General features: G+C 39.4%; 1 protein-coding gene across 4 annotated transcripts in view; it reads left to right on the forward strand.

The window, feature by feature from the left end:
- Positions 1-21,223, forward strand: part of CBFA2T2 (CBFA2/RUNX1 partner transcriptional co-repressor 2) — a 137,285-nt gene that overhangs the window by 107,169 nt on the left and 8,893 nt on the right. For all 4 annotated transcript variants that reach the window (XM_012755043.3, XM_076011036.1, XM_012755042.3 and 1 more), the window contains 6 exons: positions 2,330-2,419; positions 7,433-7,614; positions 9,362-9,615; positions 12,440-12,525; positions 13,672-13,867; positions 18,831-18,899. In XM_012755043.3, the coding sequence (XP_012610497.1) occupies positions 2,330-2,419; positions 7,433-7,614; positions 9,362-9,615; positions 12,440-12,525; positions 13,672-13,867; positions 18,831-18,899 (877 nt within the window). The remainder of the gene's footprint in view (positions 1-2,329; positions 2,420-7,432; positions 7,615-9,361; positions 9,616-12,439; positions 12,526-13,671; positions 13,868-18,830; positions 18,900-21,223) is intronic.

Consider the following 21,223-nt stretch of genomic DNA (forward strand, 5'->3'; position numbering starts at 1 on the left):
AACTGTGATATAAAGGAATGATTTTTCTGACATTGACAACTGTGTAGTGTTTAACTGTCAGTGTTTATAAGGGAAATACTGCCAGTTCCCAATATTTATAAATCAAATTCTTTAAGATTTACCTCTAATAAAAGCATCCTGTGCTCCTTCCTGCATGTAGCCCATCTTTACGTGATAAGAAGATGAATCACAATACCAGTCTTAAAGTCACAGTTCTCAAAGTATAATGCAGGGACCCCAGGGATTCCTCAAGATCCTTTTCGGGAGTCTAGAAGGTCAAAACTTTTCATAATAATACTGAGATATTGTGTTTTTACTTTTATTCTGAGTATACAGTGGAATTTTCTAGAGGCTGCATGGCATAGGATATTGCAACAGATTAAATGCAGAAGTAGATAGCAGAATCCAGCTTCTTCTGTTATGCTAGATATATAGAGATTTGCAAAAGTAAAACACGGTCATTCTTCTTACTATATTTCTTTTAGAAAATACAATTATTTTTTTTTTTTTTGGAGACAAAGTCTCACGCTGTTGCCCGGGCTAAAGTGCCATGGCATCAACCTAGCTCACAGCAACCTCAAACTCTTGGGCTCAAGCGATCCTTCTGCCTCAGCCTCCCAAGTTGCTGGGACTACAGGCATGAGCCACCATGGCTAATTAGCCACCTGGCTAATTTTTATATATATATTTTTAGTTGACCAAATAATTTCTTTGTATTTTTAGTAGAGATGGGGTCTCACTCTTGCTCAGGCTGGTTTTGAACTCCTGACCTTGAGCGATCTGCCTGCCTAGGCTTCCCAGAGTGCTAGGATTACAGGCGTGAGCCACTACGACTGGCCTAATTATTTCTTTTTTTTTTTTTTTTTTGAGACAGAGTCTCGCTTTCTTGCCCAGGCTAGAGTGAGTGCCGTGGCATCAGCCTCGCTCACAGCAACCTCAGACTCCTGGGCTCAAGCAATCCTCCTGCCTCAGCCTCCCGAGTAGCTGGGACTACAGGCACGAGCCACCATGCCCGGCTGATTTTATATTATATATATTAGTTGGCCAATTAATTTCTTTCTATTTTTATGGTAGAGACAGGGTCTCGCTCAGGCTGGTTTTGAACTCCTGACCTTGAGCAATCCGCCTGCCTCGGCCTCCCAGAGTGCTAGGATTACAGGCGTGAGCCACCGCGCCTGGCTAATTATTTCTTTTTTAGCACACTTCAGTTTGAGCCCATGTAGTTATGTTTTATTATTTATTTATTTATTTATTTATTTATTTATTTATTTTTGAGACAGAGTCTCACTCTATTATCTGGGCTAGAGTGCTGTGGTGTCAGCCTAGCTCACAGCACCTCGAACTCCTAGGCTCCAGCGATCCTTGTGCCTCAGCCTCCCAAGTAACTGGGACTACAGACATGCACCACCATGCCCAGTTAATTTTTCTATATATATTTTCAGCTGGCCAATTAATTTCTTTCTATTTTTAGTAGAAACTGGGTCTTGCTCTTGCTCAGGGTGGTCTCGAACTCCTGACCTTGAGCTATCCACTTGCCTCGGCCTCCCAGAGTGCTAGCATTACAGGGATGAGCCACTGCGCCCGGCCATGTTTTATTTTTTAAATATTATTTATTTTAATATGTGATGAATTAGTTTGAAATAGATTAATATAAATACTTTTTAAATTCTCAGTTTTAATTTCTGATATCATGACTATCAATAGTTGTAACCTACATAAATAAGATGGGTTCTGAGACCAAAATATTTAAGAAATGCCACCTTGGCCGGGCACAGTGGCTCACACCTGTAATCCTAGCACTCTGGGAGGCCTGGACAGGTGGATTGCTCAAGGTCAGGAGTTCGAAACCAGCCTGAGTGAGAGCGAGACCCCCGTCTCTACTATAAATAGAAAGAAATTAATTGGCCAACTAATATATATAGAAAAAGTTAGCCTGGCATGGTGGCGCATGCCTGTAGTCCCAGCTACTTGGGAGGCTGAGGCAGGGGAATTGCTTGAGCCCAGGAGATTGAGGTTGCTGTGAGCTAGGCTGACGCCATGGTACTTACTCTAGCCTGGGCAACAAAGCGAGACTCTGGATGGATGGATGGATGGATGGATGGATGGATGGATGGATGGGTGGGTGGGTGGGTAGGTAGGTAGGTAGGTAGGTAGGTAGGTAGGTAGGTAGGTAGGTAGGTAGGTAGAATTTAGTTAATTTGTGAGAGGAGTCTGAGTTCATAATAGTGCTCTTGGAATTATCCTTTCCTTTCCTTATGATTTAAAAGAGTTCGGCATTGTAAGCCAGTGTCCAGTTTTGGAAATTGAATAAAGTTATTTATCTTTTCAGAACTCAACAGTGACAATTGAAGAATTCCATTGTAAGCTCCAAGAGGCCACAAACTTCCCTCTTCGTCCTTTTGTGATTCCATTTCTCAAGGTAATTCTATCAGATAACTACTAAATGTAATTTATCTTCACTAGTCCTCAAGATCTACTGATCTCTGTTCTGTGATCTAAATCAGGAGGGCTTTCCATGTTTTTATATGTTTCTTATATTTTAGACTGGAAGAGAGGTGTGAGTATAATCTGCAGATAAGCCTCATGTTTGATGAGATGAGAATTACAAAAGCCTTGAGTTGTGGTCTGTGTGCAGGAGGGAGTAGGTGGTGATTGGGCTAGGAGGGTGGGGTTGGGGTAGAGGGTGGTTCTTGGCAGAGGAAATAACTGAGCACTAAATCTTTTGGGTATGGCCAGAGCAGAGCCTGAAGAGTGTGTGTTATCTTAGAGAAGATGCTTTGCAATTTGCACTTACTCTAAAGTCAGGAGAAGATGTAGGAAGACAATGTTTGTATCTTCTCAAGCTTCAATCTAGTTTCTAACAGTGTCCCTTGGTGCAATTTATGCTCTGTGGAACATAACTTTGGGGGACACTGTCCAAAATTATCATGCTTATGTGATAAGTGAGGCTGTGTTATATTTTATGGAATGTGCCCCTTTTAAAACGCTTTTTTTGAGACAGAGTCTTGCTCTGTTGCCCTGGACAGAGTGCAGTGGCATCATCATAGCCCACTGCAACCTCCAACTCTTGCACTTAAGTGATCCTCCTGCCTGAGCCTCCCAAGTAGCTGGGAATACAGAAGTATGCTACCACGCCTGGCTATTTTTCTATTTTTAGTAGAAACGGGGTCTCACTCTTGATCAGGCTGATCTCAAACTCCTGGGCTCAGGCAATCTTCCCACCTTGGCCTTCTAGAGTGTTAGGATTATAGGTATAAGCCACCCTGTCTGGCCAAAAAGCTTTTTATTTTAAAATAATTTCATGCTCACAATAAGCCAAAAAATGGTACAATAAAATTCCTGTGTACCCTGAACTGACATTCTCCAAATGTTAATATTTTACCACATATCATCCTATTTTTTCCTCAGAAATATTTGAGAACAAACTACAGATATTATACGTCTAAACACGTTAATACAATTATCAAATGAGGAACTGAACATTCATACAACACTATTATCTTATCTATAGACCTTATTCATATTTCACCAAGTGTACCACTAATGTCTTTTCCAGCAAAAGAAAAACTTTGGCGGCAAGGGTGGTCCTGGATCTAATTCAAGATCACCTGTTGATCTCACCTATTTAGTTGTGAGGTCTCTTTAGTTTACTCTAATCTGAAACAGTTTCTTGTCTTTTCATGATCTTGACATTTTTGAAGAGCATAGGACAGTTACTTTATAGAATGTACCTTGATTTGGGTTTTTTTTATACTTTATCATGATTAGAATCAGGTAATACATTTTAAGCAGGAATAGCAAGTAAGTGCTATTCCTGCATGCTATCAGGAGGAAAAGGTTTTAATTAGTCCCATCTTTGAAACTATTTGATGACTTAGTAAAGGCAGTATCTGCCCACTTTCTCACTGTAAAGTTACTTTTTCTCCTGTAAAACAATAATTTTCAAAAATAAGTAACATTATGACTCATACAGACAAAAAAATGAACACTGTCAAAGATTTTATTTAACTCACAGTTAATGAGGGAATCAATAGGATGTTACAACCAAGTGAAAGGAGAATCTAAAGAACATATACATTAAGGTTCAGAATTACTGATATAACTGTGAACACAAGTGAAAACTAGCGTTTTCTACACCAGGCAAAAGAAGTCAGTTGAACCTCTACTGGGCATAATTTATATGTCCATAGACAACCGTTATTTTACGTTGCTATCAGTTATCTATATGATATAGAACAGAGTTATAAAATAAATCATCTCACATCATTTAGCAGATAGGACTTTTTTTTTTTTTTTTTTTTTTTTTTTTTGAGACAAAGTCTCACTCTGCTGGCCCAACTAGAGTGCCGTGGCGTTAGCCTAGCTCACAGCAACCTCAAACTCCTTGGCTCAAGCAATCCTTCGGCCTCAGTAGCTGGGACTACAGGCATGGGCCACTGTGCCCGGCTAATGTTTTATATTTTTGGTATAGATGGGGTCTCACTCTTGCTCAGGCTGGTCTCAAACTCCTGAGCTCAAAAGATCCACCCGCCTTGGCCTCCCAGAGTGCTAGAATTACAGGTGGGAACCACTGTGCCCGGCCTAGGAAAATTTTTTAATTTTTACATTTTTAATTTTTTTAATTCGCCTCCCCCCCTTTTTATATTTTTTTAATTCGAAAAATTTAAGAAATAATAATAAATAAAATAGCTTTATGGCATTGAGTCAGATACTAGTGTGTTGGATACCAGTTTGGGCAAACTATGACCGAGGTCCTACCCACCACATGGTTTTTTGTACCATGTCTAAAAATGGTTTTTACAGAGGAACATTTGCAGTCAATTTGGTGACAGGGAATACTACCTTGAACCTTACTTAAACTAAGTGTTATTTATCTCCTCTTCCCACCTTGAACAAAGAATTTCATTCTTTTCATTAGTAGTAGATTAATATTACCAAAAAACCCACAACTATACTCAATTGTTACTATATTTGGAATATTGTCAATGTAATATTTATGGAAATGTATTTTCTGTCTTTTTTTATGAGTACCTATATAATCTTAATTTTGCTTCAAGTTACAAAGCCTAAAATATTTACTGTCTGGCCAAATAAATACACCACTTTCACTTTCTGTTACCTTACTTTCATTTCCTAAGCAAATATAATATCATCAGAAAGATACTATTATCTTACTAAAGTACAGGCACCAGTTTTTAAAATTTAAAAACTTTTTAAATTGGCACATATCAGACATATAGGCAATTTTGCTTAGGTCTAAGGTGCATAGCCTGTATTATGGCTTTTTTCTAATAGCATTGAAGCCTCAGCTGCTCCAAGCAGTCTGTGGCTCCTTTTTCAGCCCTGAAACAGCTGTGCTAGTTCTATCTTGGTCTCCTTTCTGTATTTTAGAGCCAGTAGATAATTATTTCTCCAAGACTCCAAAATCATGAAAGATTTGTGTTAATAGGAAATAATCTTTTTTATTCATCAAAGGACACATGTCACAAATGTAAAGATCTGTCATGGTATTTTTTTCAATTAAGTTTTTACAGTTGAAATAATATTGAGGTTATAGAACAGACTTAGAAAGTGTTTTATATCATCGAATTTCCTATTCTTAACTCTGTTATTTTGGAAAACAGCATGAGGTAGGTTGTTATGGCAGCTTTTTGGCTAGCATTTGGGGTTTTGTCAATTTATTTCTGCTTTAAAACCATCACTAATTATGGTGCCTGCTAAATTAACCCTCAGTGAAGTATGACTACTTACATATATTAAAACTCTCCCTTCACTTGCATGTGTGTCCCTTGGGATAAAAGTTTCTATTAATGAGCTTAGCCTGGATTGTTTTGGTGAAAAAAATATAATTCTTATTTTGCATTTTTCTGATAAAACAAATATGGGAAAAGTAAATTGTATATATGAAGGAATTAGAATCCTGAAGTTTAAAAGATGTATAGAGTTTTATGGCCTGGTGTAGAGGTGTGCGCCTGTAGTCCCAGCTACCCAGGAGGCTGAGGCAGGAGGATCACTTGAGCCTAGGAGTTCGAGGCAGCAGTGAGCTATGTTGACGCCACTGTTCTCTAGCTGGGGCAACAGAGCAAGACCCTGTCTCAAATTTTTAAAAAAGATGGTATAGGGGCCGGGTGCGGTGGCTCACGCCTGTGATCCTAGCACTCTGGGAGGCCGAGGCGGGCAGATTGCTTGAGGTCAGGAGTTCGAAACCACCCTGAGCAAGAGCGAGACCTCGTCTCTACTATAAATAGAAATAAAATTAATTGGCCAACTAATATATGTAGAAAAAAATTAGGCGGGCATGGTGGCACATGCCTGTAGTCCCAACTACTCGGGAGGCTGAGGCAGGATTGCTTGAGCCCAGGAGTTTGAGGTTGCTGTGAGCTAGGCTGATGCCACGGCACTCACTCTAGCCTGAGCAACAAAGCGAGACTCTGTCTCAAACAAAAAAAAAATGGTATTGGGTTTTAAATATGATTCCCCATTGCAGGTTTTTTAAGTATGAGAGAAGGAAAAATATGAGTACATAATTAATTATCATTTTTTTTAATTTATTTTTTTTTTGAGACAGAGTCTCGCTTTGTTGCCCAGGCTAGAGTGCCGTGGCATCAGCCTAGCTCACAGCAACCTCAAACTCCTGGGCTCAAGCAATCCTCCTGCCTCAGCCTCCCGAGTAGCTGGGACTACAGGCATGCGCCACTATGCCTGGCTAATTTTTTCTATATATTTTTAGTTGGCCAATTAATTTCTTTCTATTTTTAGTAGAGACAGGGTCTCGCTCTTGCTCAGGCTGTTTTCGAACTCCTGACCTTGAGCAATCCGCCCGCCTCGGCATCCCAAAGTGCTAGGATTACAGGCGTGAGCCACCGCGCCCGGCCTAATTAACCTTTTATGTATTGCATTACTCACAGTACTCTTTACAAATCCCTGTGTTGCAGAATAATCATAGTTTCCAGAATTCTGTGGCAGCTCTCATAGAGAACATGAAGGGTGGTTGAATAATGCCATAGAGATGGGTTGGAATTCAGAAGAGTGAAACCAGGGCTTGTAATGATAGAAGAAAAGATGAATTACTCCTATTCCTATGTAGGCTGTAATGATTCTCTAACTGTCCAAAGTCTTCAAAAATGTATGTTTTTAAATTATTGTGTTCAACAAACCTTTATTGAACTTTGACTCAGTACTGGACCTGAATGGTAAATATGGTGCAATCTCATCCTTAAGAGGATTTACACCTGGTTGTGGGAAAAGATGAGTCAACCAATAATTCGAATACAGTATAATCGATGCCACTGTACCCATAGAAGCGGCATGTGAAAACCATACTGACAAGGAGAGGAGGGCTTTTGTATCATCTGCTTTGTGAAAGCCTTTTAAGATGCTGAGCCCTGTTGTGTAGGGCCCAACACTAGGAAAACTGCCTCTTCTTTTCAAGGCTAACCTGCCTCTGCTGCAGCGAGAACTGCTACACTGTGCTCGGGCAGCCAAGCAGACCCCATCCCAGTACCTGGCTCAGCACGAACACCTTCTGCTCAACACAAGCATTGCGTCACCTGCTGACTCTTCCGAGCTGCTCATGGAGGTACATGGAAACGGGAAGAGGCCCAGTCCAGAGAGGTAAGCAGAGAAGCGGTTTGTTGTCCTTGCCTTTCTGGAACAACTCTGACCTTTCCCTTTGCTTATGAAAGAAAGAATTTTATTTCTATGGTTATAGACTGGTAATATCTTAGACTTTCGAAGGTTATTTTTGCTTGATCCCAACAACAAGTAATCGTATAAGTCTAAAATCTAGGAGTAACTCCCAGACATGAATACTTTTCAAAAACACTTTAGATGACTCTACACATCCCTGGTGAGAGAGGTGTTCTGCTCTAGAGCATTCTATGGATCCACTGTTCCAGAAGCCTAAGAAATATCTCCCAAAGGCATTTTTTTTTCGTTTTTTAAAGGAGAATTTTTATTATTTTTATGTCAGAGGCATTTTTTCTAATTTGTGAACTCTTGAACAAGTATAACAATTAATTATTAATACCAATGAATCACTTTTACTGATATTATAATTCTATGAATTTATTCTTTAAAATTCATTATGAGTAGCTACCAAAATTTTCTATGGGTAGCTACTTTTTTGTTTGTTTGTTTTTCAGACAGTCTCGCTCTCTTGCCCCAGGTAGACTGCAGTGGTGTCATCATAGCTCAGTGCAACTTCAACCACCCAGGCTCCAGAGATTCTCCTGCCTCAGCCTCCCAAGTATCTGGGACTATAGGCATGTTCTACCATGCCTGGCTAATTTTTTAGTAGAGACAGGGTCTCACTCGTGCTCAGGCTGGTCTTGAGCTCCTGACCTCCTTGGCCTCCCAGAGTCCTAGGCATGAGCCAGCCATGCCCAGCCCTAATCTAAAAAAATTTTTTTTGTAGAGACATGGTCTCACTATGTTACTCAGGCTGGTCTCAAATTCCTGGCCTCAAACAGTTCTCCTGCCTCAGTCCCCCAAAGTGCTGGGATTACAGGCATGAACCACTGGGCAGGCCTAGAAGCAATATTTTAACAACAGTAGAAAACTTGTTACAGTTTTGAAGCTGAATGATTGAAAATCTTACCAAGTCACAAGTGGATTACTTATGTGAGCCTTTTTTTCTCCCATGTAGAGAATTGTGTCTTTCTGATATCTCACCTCCATGGTAACAAATTTGATCTTAAAACATTCCAAAATATACTTGAACCCATAATTTTTTTTTTTAAGACAGACTCTCACTCTGTTGCCCCAGCTAGAGTGCCGTGGCATCAGCCTAGCTCACAGCAACCTCAAACTCCTGGGCTCAAGCGATCCTCTTGTCTCAGCCTCCTGAGTAGCTGAGACTACAGGCATGTGCCACCATGGCTAATTTTTTCTATTTTTGGTAGAGACGGGGTCTCACTCTTTCTCGGGCTGGTCTCGAACTCCTGAGCTCAAACAATCTGCCCACCTTGCCCTCCTGGAGTGCTAGGATTACAGGCATAAGCCACGGCCCCTGGCCTGAACCCATGATTCTTAATATTACTATTACATAGGAAAATGTCATCTCCTTAGTCTCTCCTTTGCTTCATGAAGGTTAGATATTTCGGTGTAGTTTTGGATGGATTTGACCCTTCTTTTCATCCTGGAATAAATCAACAATTTACATGATGTGCCTGGCTCTTGAAGACAATTCCTGTCACACTTCATGTCATGCCTTTCCATACATCATCCATACATTCCATAAATAAATTATCTTATTTATGATAGTGTATAACATAATATGTAACACAATGTAGGTGTACAGGAAATGTTTGCATGAACACTTGTTGACAGGCTCAGATGTGCATGTCTGGTTCCTCTACAGGAGAGAAGAGACTAGTTTTGAAAGAGATTCGATTGCTCCTGAGCCTCCTGCCAAGAGAGTGTGTACCATTAGCCCTGCTCCCCGGCATAGTCCTGCTCTCACTGTACCTCTCATGAATCCTGGGGGCCAGTTCCATCCTACTCCTCCACCTCTTCAGCATTACACCTTAGAAGATATTGCAACTTCACACCTGTATCGGGAACCCAACAAGGTGCTAGAACATCGAGAAGTTCGTGATAGGCACCATAATCTTAGTAAGTGACGTAAGCAGCATGATAATGATTCAAATTCAGACTGAATTCTTAGATTTCTTTCCTTGTCAGTGATAAAGTCAAATAATATCATTATTGCTTTTTCCCACTAATTAGATAAAACAATATTATACATAAAAGGGAATATTAGAGTTATGGTTGATTTAATTTAATATTGATCTCACTTTATACCTTGTTGATATCATCATATGATAGAAGTAGGATTACTATCAAGAGGGAACTCTGGATAAAGTAAAATCAACTTGAGAAAAATAGCAAAATTAATTCAGTGATAAGTGGAGATTAAAACTGAACAAATTCTAGGGATAAGCTGGTAAAAAGAAGAAAGAGGTATCACTTATTCTCAAATGGTTCCGAAAAAAATAGAGAATGAAAAAGCAAATGAGATAAAATAATAACATTTGAGAAACCCTTATGAAGGGTTTGTGAGTTTTCTTTGTACTATTCTTGCAATTTCTGTAAGTCTGAATTTATTTAAGAATAGAAGTTTTAAAATTTAAAGCAAGAAAGATGCAAAATACGTAGTCTTAGAAGTGAAAGTACATGCATGGACATTTAGGTCAAGAGTTGAGGCATATCGGAATTTAAAAATTGGCTCTGTGTCCTAACTAGCTGTGTGATCTCATGCAAGTTGCTTAGGCTCTCTGAGTCTCAGAATATAATTTCTAAAATAGAGATAACACCACTACCTGGGCTGGGTTGTTACATTTGGAATGCCTCTCACATGAGGCCCCAAAGGCCATTAAATTTAGGAAGAAATGTTCTTTGACTTAAAGCAATTAAAATCTCAGAAAAAAAAAAGAAAAAGTATATAATGTATTATAACATTTTAAAAAAAGAAGAAAAAAAAGATAGGAAGAAACAAACATACAAAAAATCCTAACCTCATCTGAGATCAATTTTGGACAGAGCTTTTTGTCACATACTCATACAAGCTTACCACAGGAGATTTTTTGGAGTTTAACTGCTAAGCATCTGTCAGGGCACAGAACCAAAGAGTTACCAGCTTCCAGGGTTTCTCCTAAATTTCAATTTGTGGGGTACCTTGTAGAGTAAGAAATTGTAAAGCATTTGCCCCTCTCTTCTGATTTCTGCTCACTAGCATTGTTCAGAGGCTTGGACCACAGTAGGGTCCCTGGCTTCATACAGTGGTGGCTGAATAGTGACGTCTATGGCAGCTATGATGTTCTCAGTATCATTACTCAGTCTTAGCTACCACTCAGATTGTGTTGTACCTACATTATCTCATTTAATCCTCACAGAAGTTCCAGGCAGTTGTTATCTCTCTTTATAGATAGCTCGTAAGTGGCAGAGACAAGATTCAGATCCCAGTTGTTTGATGCCCCACGCTTTGGTGCACTGGCAGTATGTTATAGTGCTTATATTTGTGTCCAATCCCCATTCCTTCAATGTCTCTCTTTTAATCTGTTAAAACACTACATTTATTATTGTTTTCTTTTATATTCATACCCTTTTTTTTGCCAGTTTGATATGCAAAAGAAATGTGCTAACCATTAGTTATAACTGCCTTTTTAAAATTGTTGACTTGACTTGATTGATTGATTTGATTAGAGATGGGGTTTCACTAAGTTGCTGAAGGCTGGACTTGAACTCGTTGGTTTAAGCAATCCTACTGTCTCAGCCTCCTTAGTAGCTGGGACTATAGACACATACCACCATACCTGGTTCTTATAATTGCATTTTTTTGTCATATTTTACTTGTATTTCTACAATTTTAGAAAAAAATATTTTTTTTCCCATCTTGAAGTATTCTTCAACCAATCATCTACCTTGATGGTCTTTTAGGTTCAACCATTTGTCTTCCAGGCTCATTATAGATTCCTTAATTTTCACCAGTCCTGTTGGAAAACACATGCCCTAGTACCATGCTACTGAGCTGTTACCAAGCCATTCATTACCACCTCCTTTAAACAAATATACTACAGCCTTTGCTGTCTTAAAATGAAATTTAGATGTAATATAGCCTATCTTAGATCCATAATTTTAGGACCAATATTCTATCCTAACTGAATATGTAAGAAAGTATCTTATAATAAAATGTTAGTGCTCAGGCATGACTACATTAGAAGATATAATGAAATAAGCAGGTTCTTGCCCTGATACAGAATCACTATGAATACAATACCTGTAAATTCAGACTGATAACAGAGGTGTTGTTTTAATGATTCAAAGACTATCAGCAGTGTTACCATATGTGACACGAGTTTTTCAAAACAGCTGACAACTTTTGATTCACATCATCATTGCATTCCTGGATATTTTAGTATATATCAAAACCATGCCCCCCAAAATACTATGGTAATACTAAGCTCTTTCCAAGTAGTTGTGCTAGCATACACTCTAGTTTTGGTGGCTAAGTATTTATATTGCACCACATCCTTGATAACACTTAGTATTATATGATGTTTTAATTTTTCCTATATGTTAAATGTAAAATGCCATCTCATTGAAGTTTTTATTGCATTGCCTGACTACTTATATGTTTGAGTATCTTTTTAGATGATTATGGATCATATGTAGTTTCTTATCTATGAGATACCTATTTGTTTCTTTTGCCATTTTTTATTTTGGGCTATTTGTCTTTCATAATTGATTTATTAGAGTTCTTTACATAATCTGAATGACATTTTGTTGGGTATATGTCATTTTGTCGGTCCCGCACCTCATTGTGAATCATTAGTAGCATGTTCAAAGTTCTTACAAATGCATATATATTTACTTTATAGATTTTGGTACTACTGTATTCTTCCTGCTGTCTTCAAATTTAATCTCTAATTTCTAATAGGTCTAAATGGAAGCTATCAAGATGAGTTGGTAGACCACCGTTTGACAGAAAGAGAATGGGCTGATGAATGGAAACATCTTGACCATGTAAGAACCTTACAGTGTATAATTTCTCTAACTATTGCTTTTGGTTCTTAATACTATCAATAGTTAATGGAGTATGTATGCTTGAGGTGAATATAACCAGACATAACATCCTTTGCTTTTAATACAAGCTGGTTTATCTGCTACTCCCTCAGCAACAGAGCTAGAGAGTCACTCCCAAATCTTTGTGGTGGGATGATCACTTCAGTTCACAAACCAAGTAAAGTCATGTAGCATAATGTTTAAAAGCATAGCTGGGTACAATGCCATATGCCTGAAGTTCCAGCTGTTTAGAAGGCCTGAGGCAGGAGGATCACTTGAGCCCAGGAGCCAGCCTGGGCAACATAGCAAGGCCTTATCTCTAAAAAATAAAAATCAAACCGAAACAAAAAACCTCACAGGTTTGTGACTTCAAGTCCCAGCTTCGCTACTTCTTATCATTGTGAGCTAGGCAAGTTATACTCTTTTAGCCTTAATTTTTATGTCTTTTAATGCTGCATTATTTGAAATCACAGGAGGGCTATAATAATATATAAGATTCTTATCACAGTGCCTGGTACATAGGACGTGTTAAATACATGATTTCCTCCAAATACAAGTGATGTAAGCCAGATACAGAATGTAAGCCTGAGTTCTCTCCCCCATTGGAAGAGTTTCCCTTCTCTCTAAAAAGGGAAAAAAGGATATTAGTGCTTACTTGAAATTTACATGCAGTAGCTTTTCCTTCTTGAGTGATAGTTGTCCGTGGTCCTTATTTCTCTCATTGAATTCTTATAAAAATCTCTAGCTTTGTCAGATGATTTAGTGGATTTAGACAGAGATTTACTGTAGGTTAACCAGTCTGTAATAGACCATATTATTATGAGACTATATATGGTTGCTTCAACCTTGAAGAATCCAAAAAGCCTTATTTTGAAATAAAAAAATGAATTTAACTATCTGTTAGATTATACAGACCAAAACAAAAAGAAAGAAAAAAAAATGAATAGCTGTGTGTGTATATATTTCAAAATAAGCTATAATAAAGGCTTTTAAATGTAAAGTACTTGAACCTTAATTTTTTATATTGTATTTACCCGTCCTTGATTTTCAATGTTCGTTGTTTGAATTTCCTCATCTCATCTCTGCCTGACTTCCTGTCTGGCTCAGGCCCTGAATTGCATTATGGAAATGGTAGAGAAAACACGGCGTTCCATGGCAGTTCTGCGGCGCTGTCAGGAATCTGATCGTGAAGAGCTCAACTACTGGAAAAGACGATATAATGAAAACACAGACATGAGGAAAACAGGGACAGAGTTGGTCTCCAGGCAGCACAGCCCTGGGACTGCAGATTCTCTCAGCAATGGTAAGGGGAGAGTCTGAAGGGAACCTAGAATAAACATTAGCCTACGGACTCTACCTAATATGGTAAGGAAGGCTTTTTCCATTTTACGTTAAAAGAAGATGGTGCTAGATTATGGAGTTAGGGAGACTCATTTGATTATGGAGAGTAAATGAGAAAATATGTGAAGCACTCAGTACTGGGCATGTTCAAGAAATGTTAATTCTCCCTCACAGAGAATGAGAAAATATGTGAGTTTGTTCTTTCTTTAACTCTCTCTGCATATTTATGTGCTGGGTCATAATCAAAGAGTGGTTATTAAATTCAGCCTGGCTGAATGTCCTAGGAGGTACTGTAGTGTCATCACTTCGATTCCTCACAGCAGCTTTGAATGTGTTCAGCTTACCTTCCTTCCTCTTTTCCCCACCTCCATCCAGGAAAGTACCACTTAGCAACCACAGCTGGGTGGCCTCAACAAAAGCTTTTACTGTGCCAAACTGAGTTGTACCATCTTGCCTTTTCCCAACCTATAGCAGCAGAGGCAAGAGCAGCTCTTCTCTCAATTCAGAGCACATCCAGGAAGCCACAGTTACTCCCAAAAAATGTTCCATCACATTCACCCAGTAACTGAAAAGGTGCCCTATGAAAGGCTCAGCTGATTGACAGGCCATCTGTGATCTGACTCTTTCCCCATCCACCCACTCTAAGTTCCCAAATGTTCATCAGGGAGAACGAATCTCTTCTTATGACAGACCTAACATGTTCCACATAAAAGATGGCTGTTAGTTTCAAGAGACTACAAAAAAAAAAAAAAATTGAGGCAAAGCCAGAATTACTGTAGCATGTCCAGACGTTGGTAGCTAATGGATCCCACTCTGCCATGCCACCCATAGCAATAGCTCTTCAGTCAGCCAGAGATAGCACCATTATGTTGCATATCTAGCACAGCAAGACATCAAAGAATACTGGTAGTATGATTGCTTTCACAAAACCTTGAAACACAGACAAATGCTAATCCTCTGGTCTCCCTAACCATCTGAACCCTGACAAATATTCCTTATAACAACTTGCAGAAACTTACCTAAAGTTCACCATCCAAACCATCCACTTTCTGTGGATGAGTCTGCATGTGTCCAGGTGAGAAGGCATAGAGTACAGAGTGAGCTGTAGTCACAAGCCAGCTGTTTTTCAGCCAGGATTGCAGGTCTAGTTGTCATTTAAGCATTGCTATGCATCACCATTAGTCATCTTTCTCACCTTTGCTTGAGGGTTTAGCTAGGGTGACCATATGTTCTGATCTGCCTGGGACAGTCCCAGTTTATGCCTGTATCTTATCATAGTTGCTACTACCACCTCCCTTCCTCTAAAAAATGAGAACAATTTGGATGATAAATTATATTGTCACTCTAGGTTTAGCTCTTTATGGACCCCCTTTATTGCCTTCTATCAGGGTTCTGAGGGCACTATCAACCTGTCTGATTTAAATAGTATCTTTTAGTATCATTATTTATACATGTTATATATATTTATCTCATGCTCTTTTTTATATAATACATGTCTGTTTTAGTATAGAACAAATGGAATTCATATCCTAAACATGTATACTATTCAAAATGTGAACCAAAGCTATCCTAAAAATTGTTACTGGTCTGTAATGCTATGAGGAGCTTACACCAGGATACATTGAATACTGTTCACTTCACCAAGAAAATCTCCCTATGAAAAGAATCATCTAAACTAAACAGTATTCTTAAGAGACATGGTCGTTTTGCATTCTGACATAATTTCTTTTCATTTTAAAGTCTTACATTATACAGAAACCCCAGGAGGACTGTTATTTAAGTATTTAGTATTTAAATGTTTTGGTAATTTTGGAGAGAAATTTATTAGAGACTTTGGATGGCGTTATTATTTTTCCTAATTTAAAATAATGCAGTACAGTCTTCTACTCTCTGAGCATTTGTGATTCAGAATATTTTCAGGAACAGATTTTTTTTTAGACAATAAGGAATATAGTCAGGTACTTTATTTAAAGATGTATAAATAAGTGTGAAAACCATAAGGAAAAATAAAGAAATGCTTATCACAGCATCAGGAGAATGGTTTCCTCTGGGGTGTGGGTGATGAGTGTAGAGGTGGTGCACAGTAGCCATCTTTCTCAGCTCTTCCCAGGACAGGCTTGCCAGTCTGGCTCCAAACTGAACATCGCTGTGGCTTACCACTGCTTACCTCTTGCGGGCGGGGGTGTTGCTGGTACTGTTCTTTCTTGAACTAGGGCTCATGGCCATTTAATTCATATATTTCATTAAATTGTAATTAATACTTTTACGAACTATATTTTATAATTAAAATTTTTTTTAATGGAAAGAAACTGACTCTAGCTATCAGTTTATTCTCAGAATAAGAGTCAACCTGGATGTTTACTACAAATAAACATTCTGGGCCCTTCCCTGGAGGTTATGATTCTAGGACACAAGAATCTAACTGTATCTGCTGGCTTTTGGTTAAAAAAAAAAAAAAAAGAATCTAACTGTATATGTTCAATGAGTCCAGTAAACAGCAAAGTTTGGGAAAACTACCTCTAATTAAGCCCACAACAATGGGCTCCATTCACTGTTGTGGGGCTTCCAGGCAGCTTTTTTAGTGGTATGTGTTAGCAGTTAAGGGTGACCAAATTTTAGAGATAAGCCTCTAATATTAAAGGTGGAGACAAAGGCGAGGCGCGGTGGCTCACACTTGTAATCCTAGCACTCTGGGAGACCGAAGCAGGAGGATCACTCAAGGTCAGGAGTTCGAGACCAGCCTGAGCAAGAGTGAGACCTTATCTCTAATAAAAATAGAAAGAAATTAATTGACAAACTAAAAATATATAGAAAATACTAGCTGGGCATGGTGGCACATGCCTGTAGTCCCAGCTACTCGGGAGGCTGAGGCAGAAGGATTGCTTGAGCCTAGGACTTTGAGGTTGCTATGAGCTAGGCTAATGCCATGGCACTCTAGCCCAGGCAGCAGAGTGAGATGTGAGACTCTATCTCAAAAAATAAAAAAAGGTGAAGACCAAAATAAAGAAAAAGAAATGGTGCCAGGAGCTCATGTCTGTAATCCCAACACTTTAGGAGGCTTGGATATGGGAAGATCACTTAAGGCTGGGAGTTCAAGACCAGCCTGGGCCACAAGGGAGACCCTCTCTCAACTACAAAAAAAACAAAATTTAACAGGGCATGATGATGCATGCGTGGTAGCAGCTACTTCAGAAGCTTGAGCCCAGGAGTTCGAGGTTACAGTGAGCTATGATCATCATCCTGTACTCCAATTCCCATGACAGAGTGAGACATTGCCTAAGAAATAAAAATAACAATAAATGGAAGTTAACAGGAGTTCTTCAAGGAAAGGAAAACTTCCAAAAATAGAGTTAATATCCCTGGCGAGAAAAAGATAAGAAAAAAAAAATCTACCCAACTCATATCTAAATCATGAGTTTCAAAAAGAGTGAATAAAACAATCAGAGAAGATGGAATAGTTACTGGTCTCTTTTTTGTTTTTGTTTTTGTTTTTGTTTTTTTGAGGCAGAGTCTCACTCTGTTGCCCAGGCTAGCGTGCTGTGGCATCAGCCTAGCTCACAGCAACCTCAAAGTCCTGGGCTCAAGCAGTCCTTCTGCCTCAGCCTCCTGAGACGATCCTCCCACCTTGGCCTCCCAAAGTGCTAGGATTGCCACCACACCCAGCCTAGTTATTGGAATAAAATCTAAAATATTGCCAAGAACTGAAAGACAGTTCCAAGTTGAACCAGTCTACTGAGTAGACAGAACAGTGAAAGAAATAGTTAACCAAGTTAGCATTGTTGAAAGTTAGAAGACAATTCTCAAGAAAAATTATTTTAATTTAGAATTCTGTACTTAACCAAAACAATTAAGTGTTAGATTAACAAACCACAATTTCTTAACAAATGTACTTCCCACTTACCCTTTCTCATGATGCCTACAGAGGATATGCCTCGATACATGGAAGTAAACCAGAAGGTAGGAGATATGGACTAAGATTCAACATAAGAAAGGAAGAGCGAGCGAATCCTAGGGCGTGAGGGAGTGCCCAAGCAGCGGTGGTACAGCAAGCCTAGAAAGCACCCAGGTCACACTAAAATAGCTCAGAAGCTTGTTGGAGATTTCTTTTAAGAAAATGAAATTTATATTGACCGGGCGTGGTGGCTCACTCCTGTAATCCTAGCACTCTGAGAGGCCAAGGCAGGAAGATTGCTTGAGCTCAGGAGTTCCAGACCAGCCTGAGCAAGAGCAAGACCCCGTCTCTACTTAAAATAGAAAACTTAGCCAGGCATTGTAGTGTGTGCCTGTAGCCCCAGCTACTCAGGAAGCTAAGGCAAGAAGGACCCCTTGAGCCCAGGAGGTTGAGGTTGTAGTGACTTATGATGACTCCACTATACTCTAGCCCAGGCAACAGAGCAAGACTCTGTCTCAAAAAACAGAAAAGACCTTATATACATGTACATGTTTTTAGGGGAAAAAATTAGGTAAAAAGATAAGTAGAAAGTAAAGATCACTTTTAATCTTACTACCTTGAAATACTGTTAATATTTGATGCCTGTTTGTGTTTTAAAACTAAAAATTAAGTGTACTATTTTAATCTGACTTTAGCCCTATCAGATTTTTTTTTCAATATTTTTTATTTTTAGAGACAGGGCCTTACTTTGTTCGTCAGGCTAGAGTGCTAGACTATAGAGGTGCAACCACAGATCACTGCAGCCTGGAACTCCTGGGCTCTGGTGATCCTCCTCCTACCTCACTGGTGTCCTCGCAGCTTCCCACTTTGGTGCTAGGATTACAGACGTGAGCCACGATGCCCAGCCCAGAAATGAATATACATGTTTGAGACTAAGTGGTGAATGAGAAGTTTGAGAAAACTTGTTTCATAAAAATAAAACTGCTGATCATAGACAACTTCTGATCCTATACTGTTTCTCCTTGTTCTGCAGATTCTCAGAGGGAATTCAGCAGTAGGCCAGGTACAGGATATGTACCTGTGGAGTTTTGGAAAAAAACAGGTATGTGTTTGACTGCTTTTTGGTTGCACATACTCACTAACTTGTGTGATCAGGGAACACGAATTTAGGGGAAAGGTGGTTAACTGGGCCCTTTGGTTGTCTAATAACTTACTTGTCACGGAGCCCTAGGCTGTTGCCTCACCCCCTTGGGCTCGTCCCACATGTCTCCTGGACTGCCTGTCGTGTTATTTTGCAGGTCAGGAGTTTGGAATGACTTCCTCGAGTCCCTGTCATGCCCTTCTATTGGGTCACACTGAGGCATTAAGTATCTGTTGACATGCTCTGATTCTGGGCCTGTGGCTGAGCTCATTTTGCCTGATCTCACTAGCATCTACACAGACTGTGTTCACACTGCTACCAATCTGCTCTTGGCATGGCTTTGCGATCCCTCTGCTCTTCCTTTCACCTTCACTGTGACTAGCTCAGTCCACACGGTTCTTGGTAGACCTCCTTTTCTATAAGAATAAAGGAGGGTGGGGACTGCCTGTTCTGGTAAGACAGGGGATGAAACTAACCTCACATCACTCATGTCAGCCTTATCCAAATACTAGCCTGCTGTACCTTCTTGACTTCACTTCCCAGTGACTTTTTTTAAAAGTCCAATATGATTTTTGGTTTTATTCCTAAGATAAAAATTCTGTAAAAAATTTAATAACTATATTCCTAAAGACTCTTTCAAGAGTATCAAGACAATATTAAACAAATAGACAAAAGATGTGAGAAATATAAGTATTTAAAAAAAAATAAGAGGAACTACAAATAAACATATTGCAAAATGTTTTTCCTCAGTAGTAATCAGGAAAGTACAAGATTAAGCCACACCTGATAAACTAGCCCCTAGTTTAACAATTAGTTAATTGACGATTTTAGAAGACTTTGTTGATGATGCTAAATAATTCATCAAAAGTTTATATAAGAAAATATTAAGTATTACCAACGGTGAGTGCCTGCAGATTCTTGGAATTATTCCTCACTTTTATGCTTTTGAATGGGCCAGACTTAAACATAAATTTTTAAAGAAGCAACAGTATATGTAAAGATATTATTTTTAGTCTATTCTGGGAGCAATAGAAAGGCAACCTGGAAAATGCCCAAGCATCCATAAATGATTATGTTAATTTTCAGTTTCATACCACAACAAAATATTATTATACCATTAAAAACAATTTGGGGCCGGGCGCGGTGGCTCACGCCTGTAATCCTAGCACTCTGGGAGGCCGAGGCGGGCGGATTGCTCGAGGTTGGGAGTTCGAAACCATCCTGAGCGAGACCCCGTCTCTACTAAAAATAGAAAGAAATTAATTGACCAACTAAAAATATATATACAAAAAATTAGCCGGGCATGGTGGCGCATGCCTGTAGTCCCAGCTACTTGGGAGGCTGAGGCAGGAGGATCGCTTGAGCCCAGGAGTTTGAGGTTGCTGTGAGCTAGGCTGACGCCACGGCACTCCTGTAATCCTAGCACTCTGGGAGGCCGAGGTCGGCGGATTGCTGGAGTTCAAAACCAGCCTGAGCAAGAGCGAGACCCCATCTCTACTATAAATAGAAAGAAATTAATTGGCCAACTAAAACATATATAGACAAAACAAAACAAAACAAAACAAAACAATTTGGGGCTGGATATGGTGGGATTCTAGCACTCTAGGAGGCCAAGGTTCCCGGATTGCTTGAAGTCAGGAGTTTGAGACCAGCCTGAACAAGAGCAAGACCCTATCTCTACCAAAAATATAAAAAATTAGCCAGGTGTTGTGGCATGAGTCTGTAGTCCCAGCTACCTGGGACACTAAGGCAGGAGCATCACTTGAACTCAGGAGTTTGAGGTTGCAGTGAAATATGATGATGTCATTGCACTAGCCCAAGCGACAAAGTGAAACCCTGTCTCAAAAAAAAAGCACCAGTGACTTTGATTACTTGGGAGGTAACTTTGGTTAACATGGTTAAGAGGCCAACTTCGGTGTTGATCCAGCTAGATTTAAGTCCTTCTTCTGCACTACAGTGTCATCTGTGACCTTAGATGACCTCCATTAAGATAGTTACCCAAAGTGTGCTTCTTACTGGTTTATCCATAAACTGAGAGGGTAAAATCTACCTGAGAACATTGTTATGTTGGCTCAATAAGAGACAATTAACATAATAGGCTTATGAAGGGTAGCTATGGTGGGCCACAGTGGGCCTATGTGGACAACCAGCATAAAGGAAACATGGAGTCCTTGGCCTTTGGGGTGACAGCCTAGAACATTCTGTTTAAACCTCCTTTTAGCCTGGGCCATGTGCAAGAGCCAAACGGTGAGGGTCAGGGCGTTTCCTGAGGTTTCTGGGTTGCT

Source organism: Microcebus murinus, chromosome 16, assembly GCF_040939455.1.
Source record: "Microcebus murinus isolate Inina chromosome 16, M.murinus_Inina_mat1.0, whole genome shotgun sequence".
NCBI lineage: Eukaryota > Metazoa > Chordata > Mammalia > Primates > Cheirogaleidae > Microcebus > Microcebus murinus.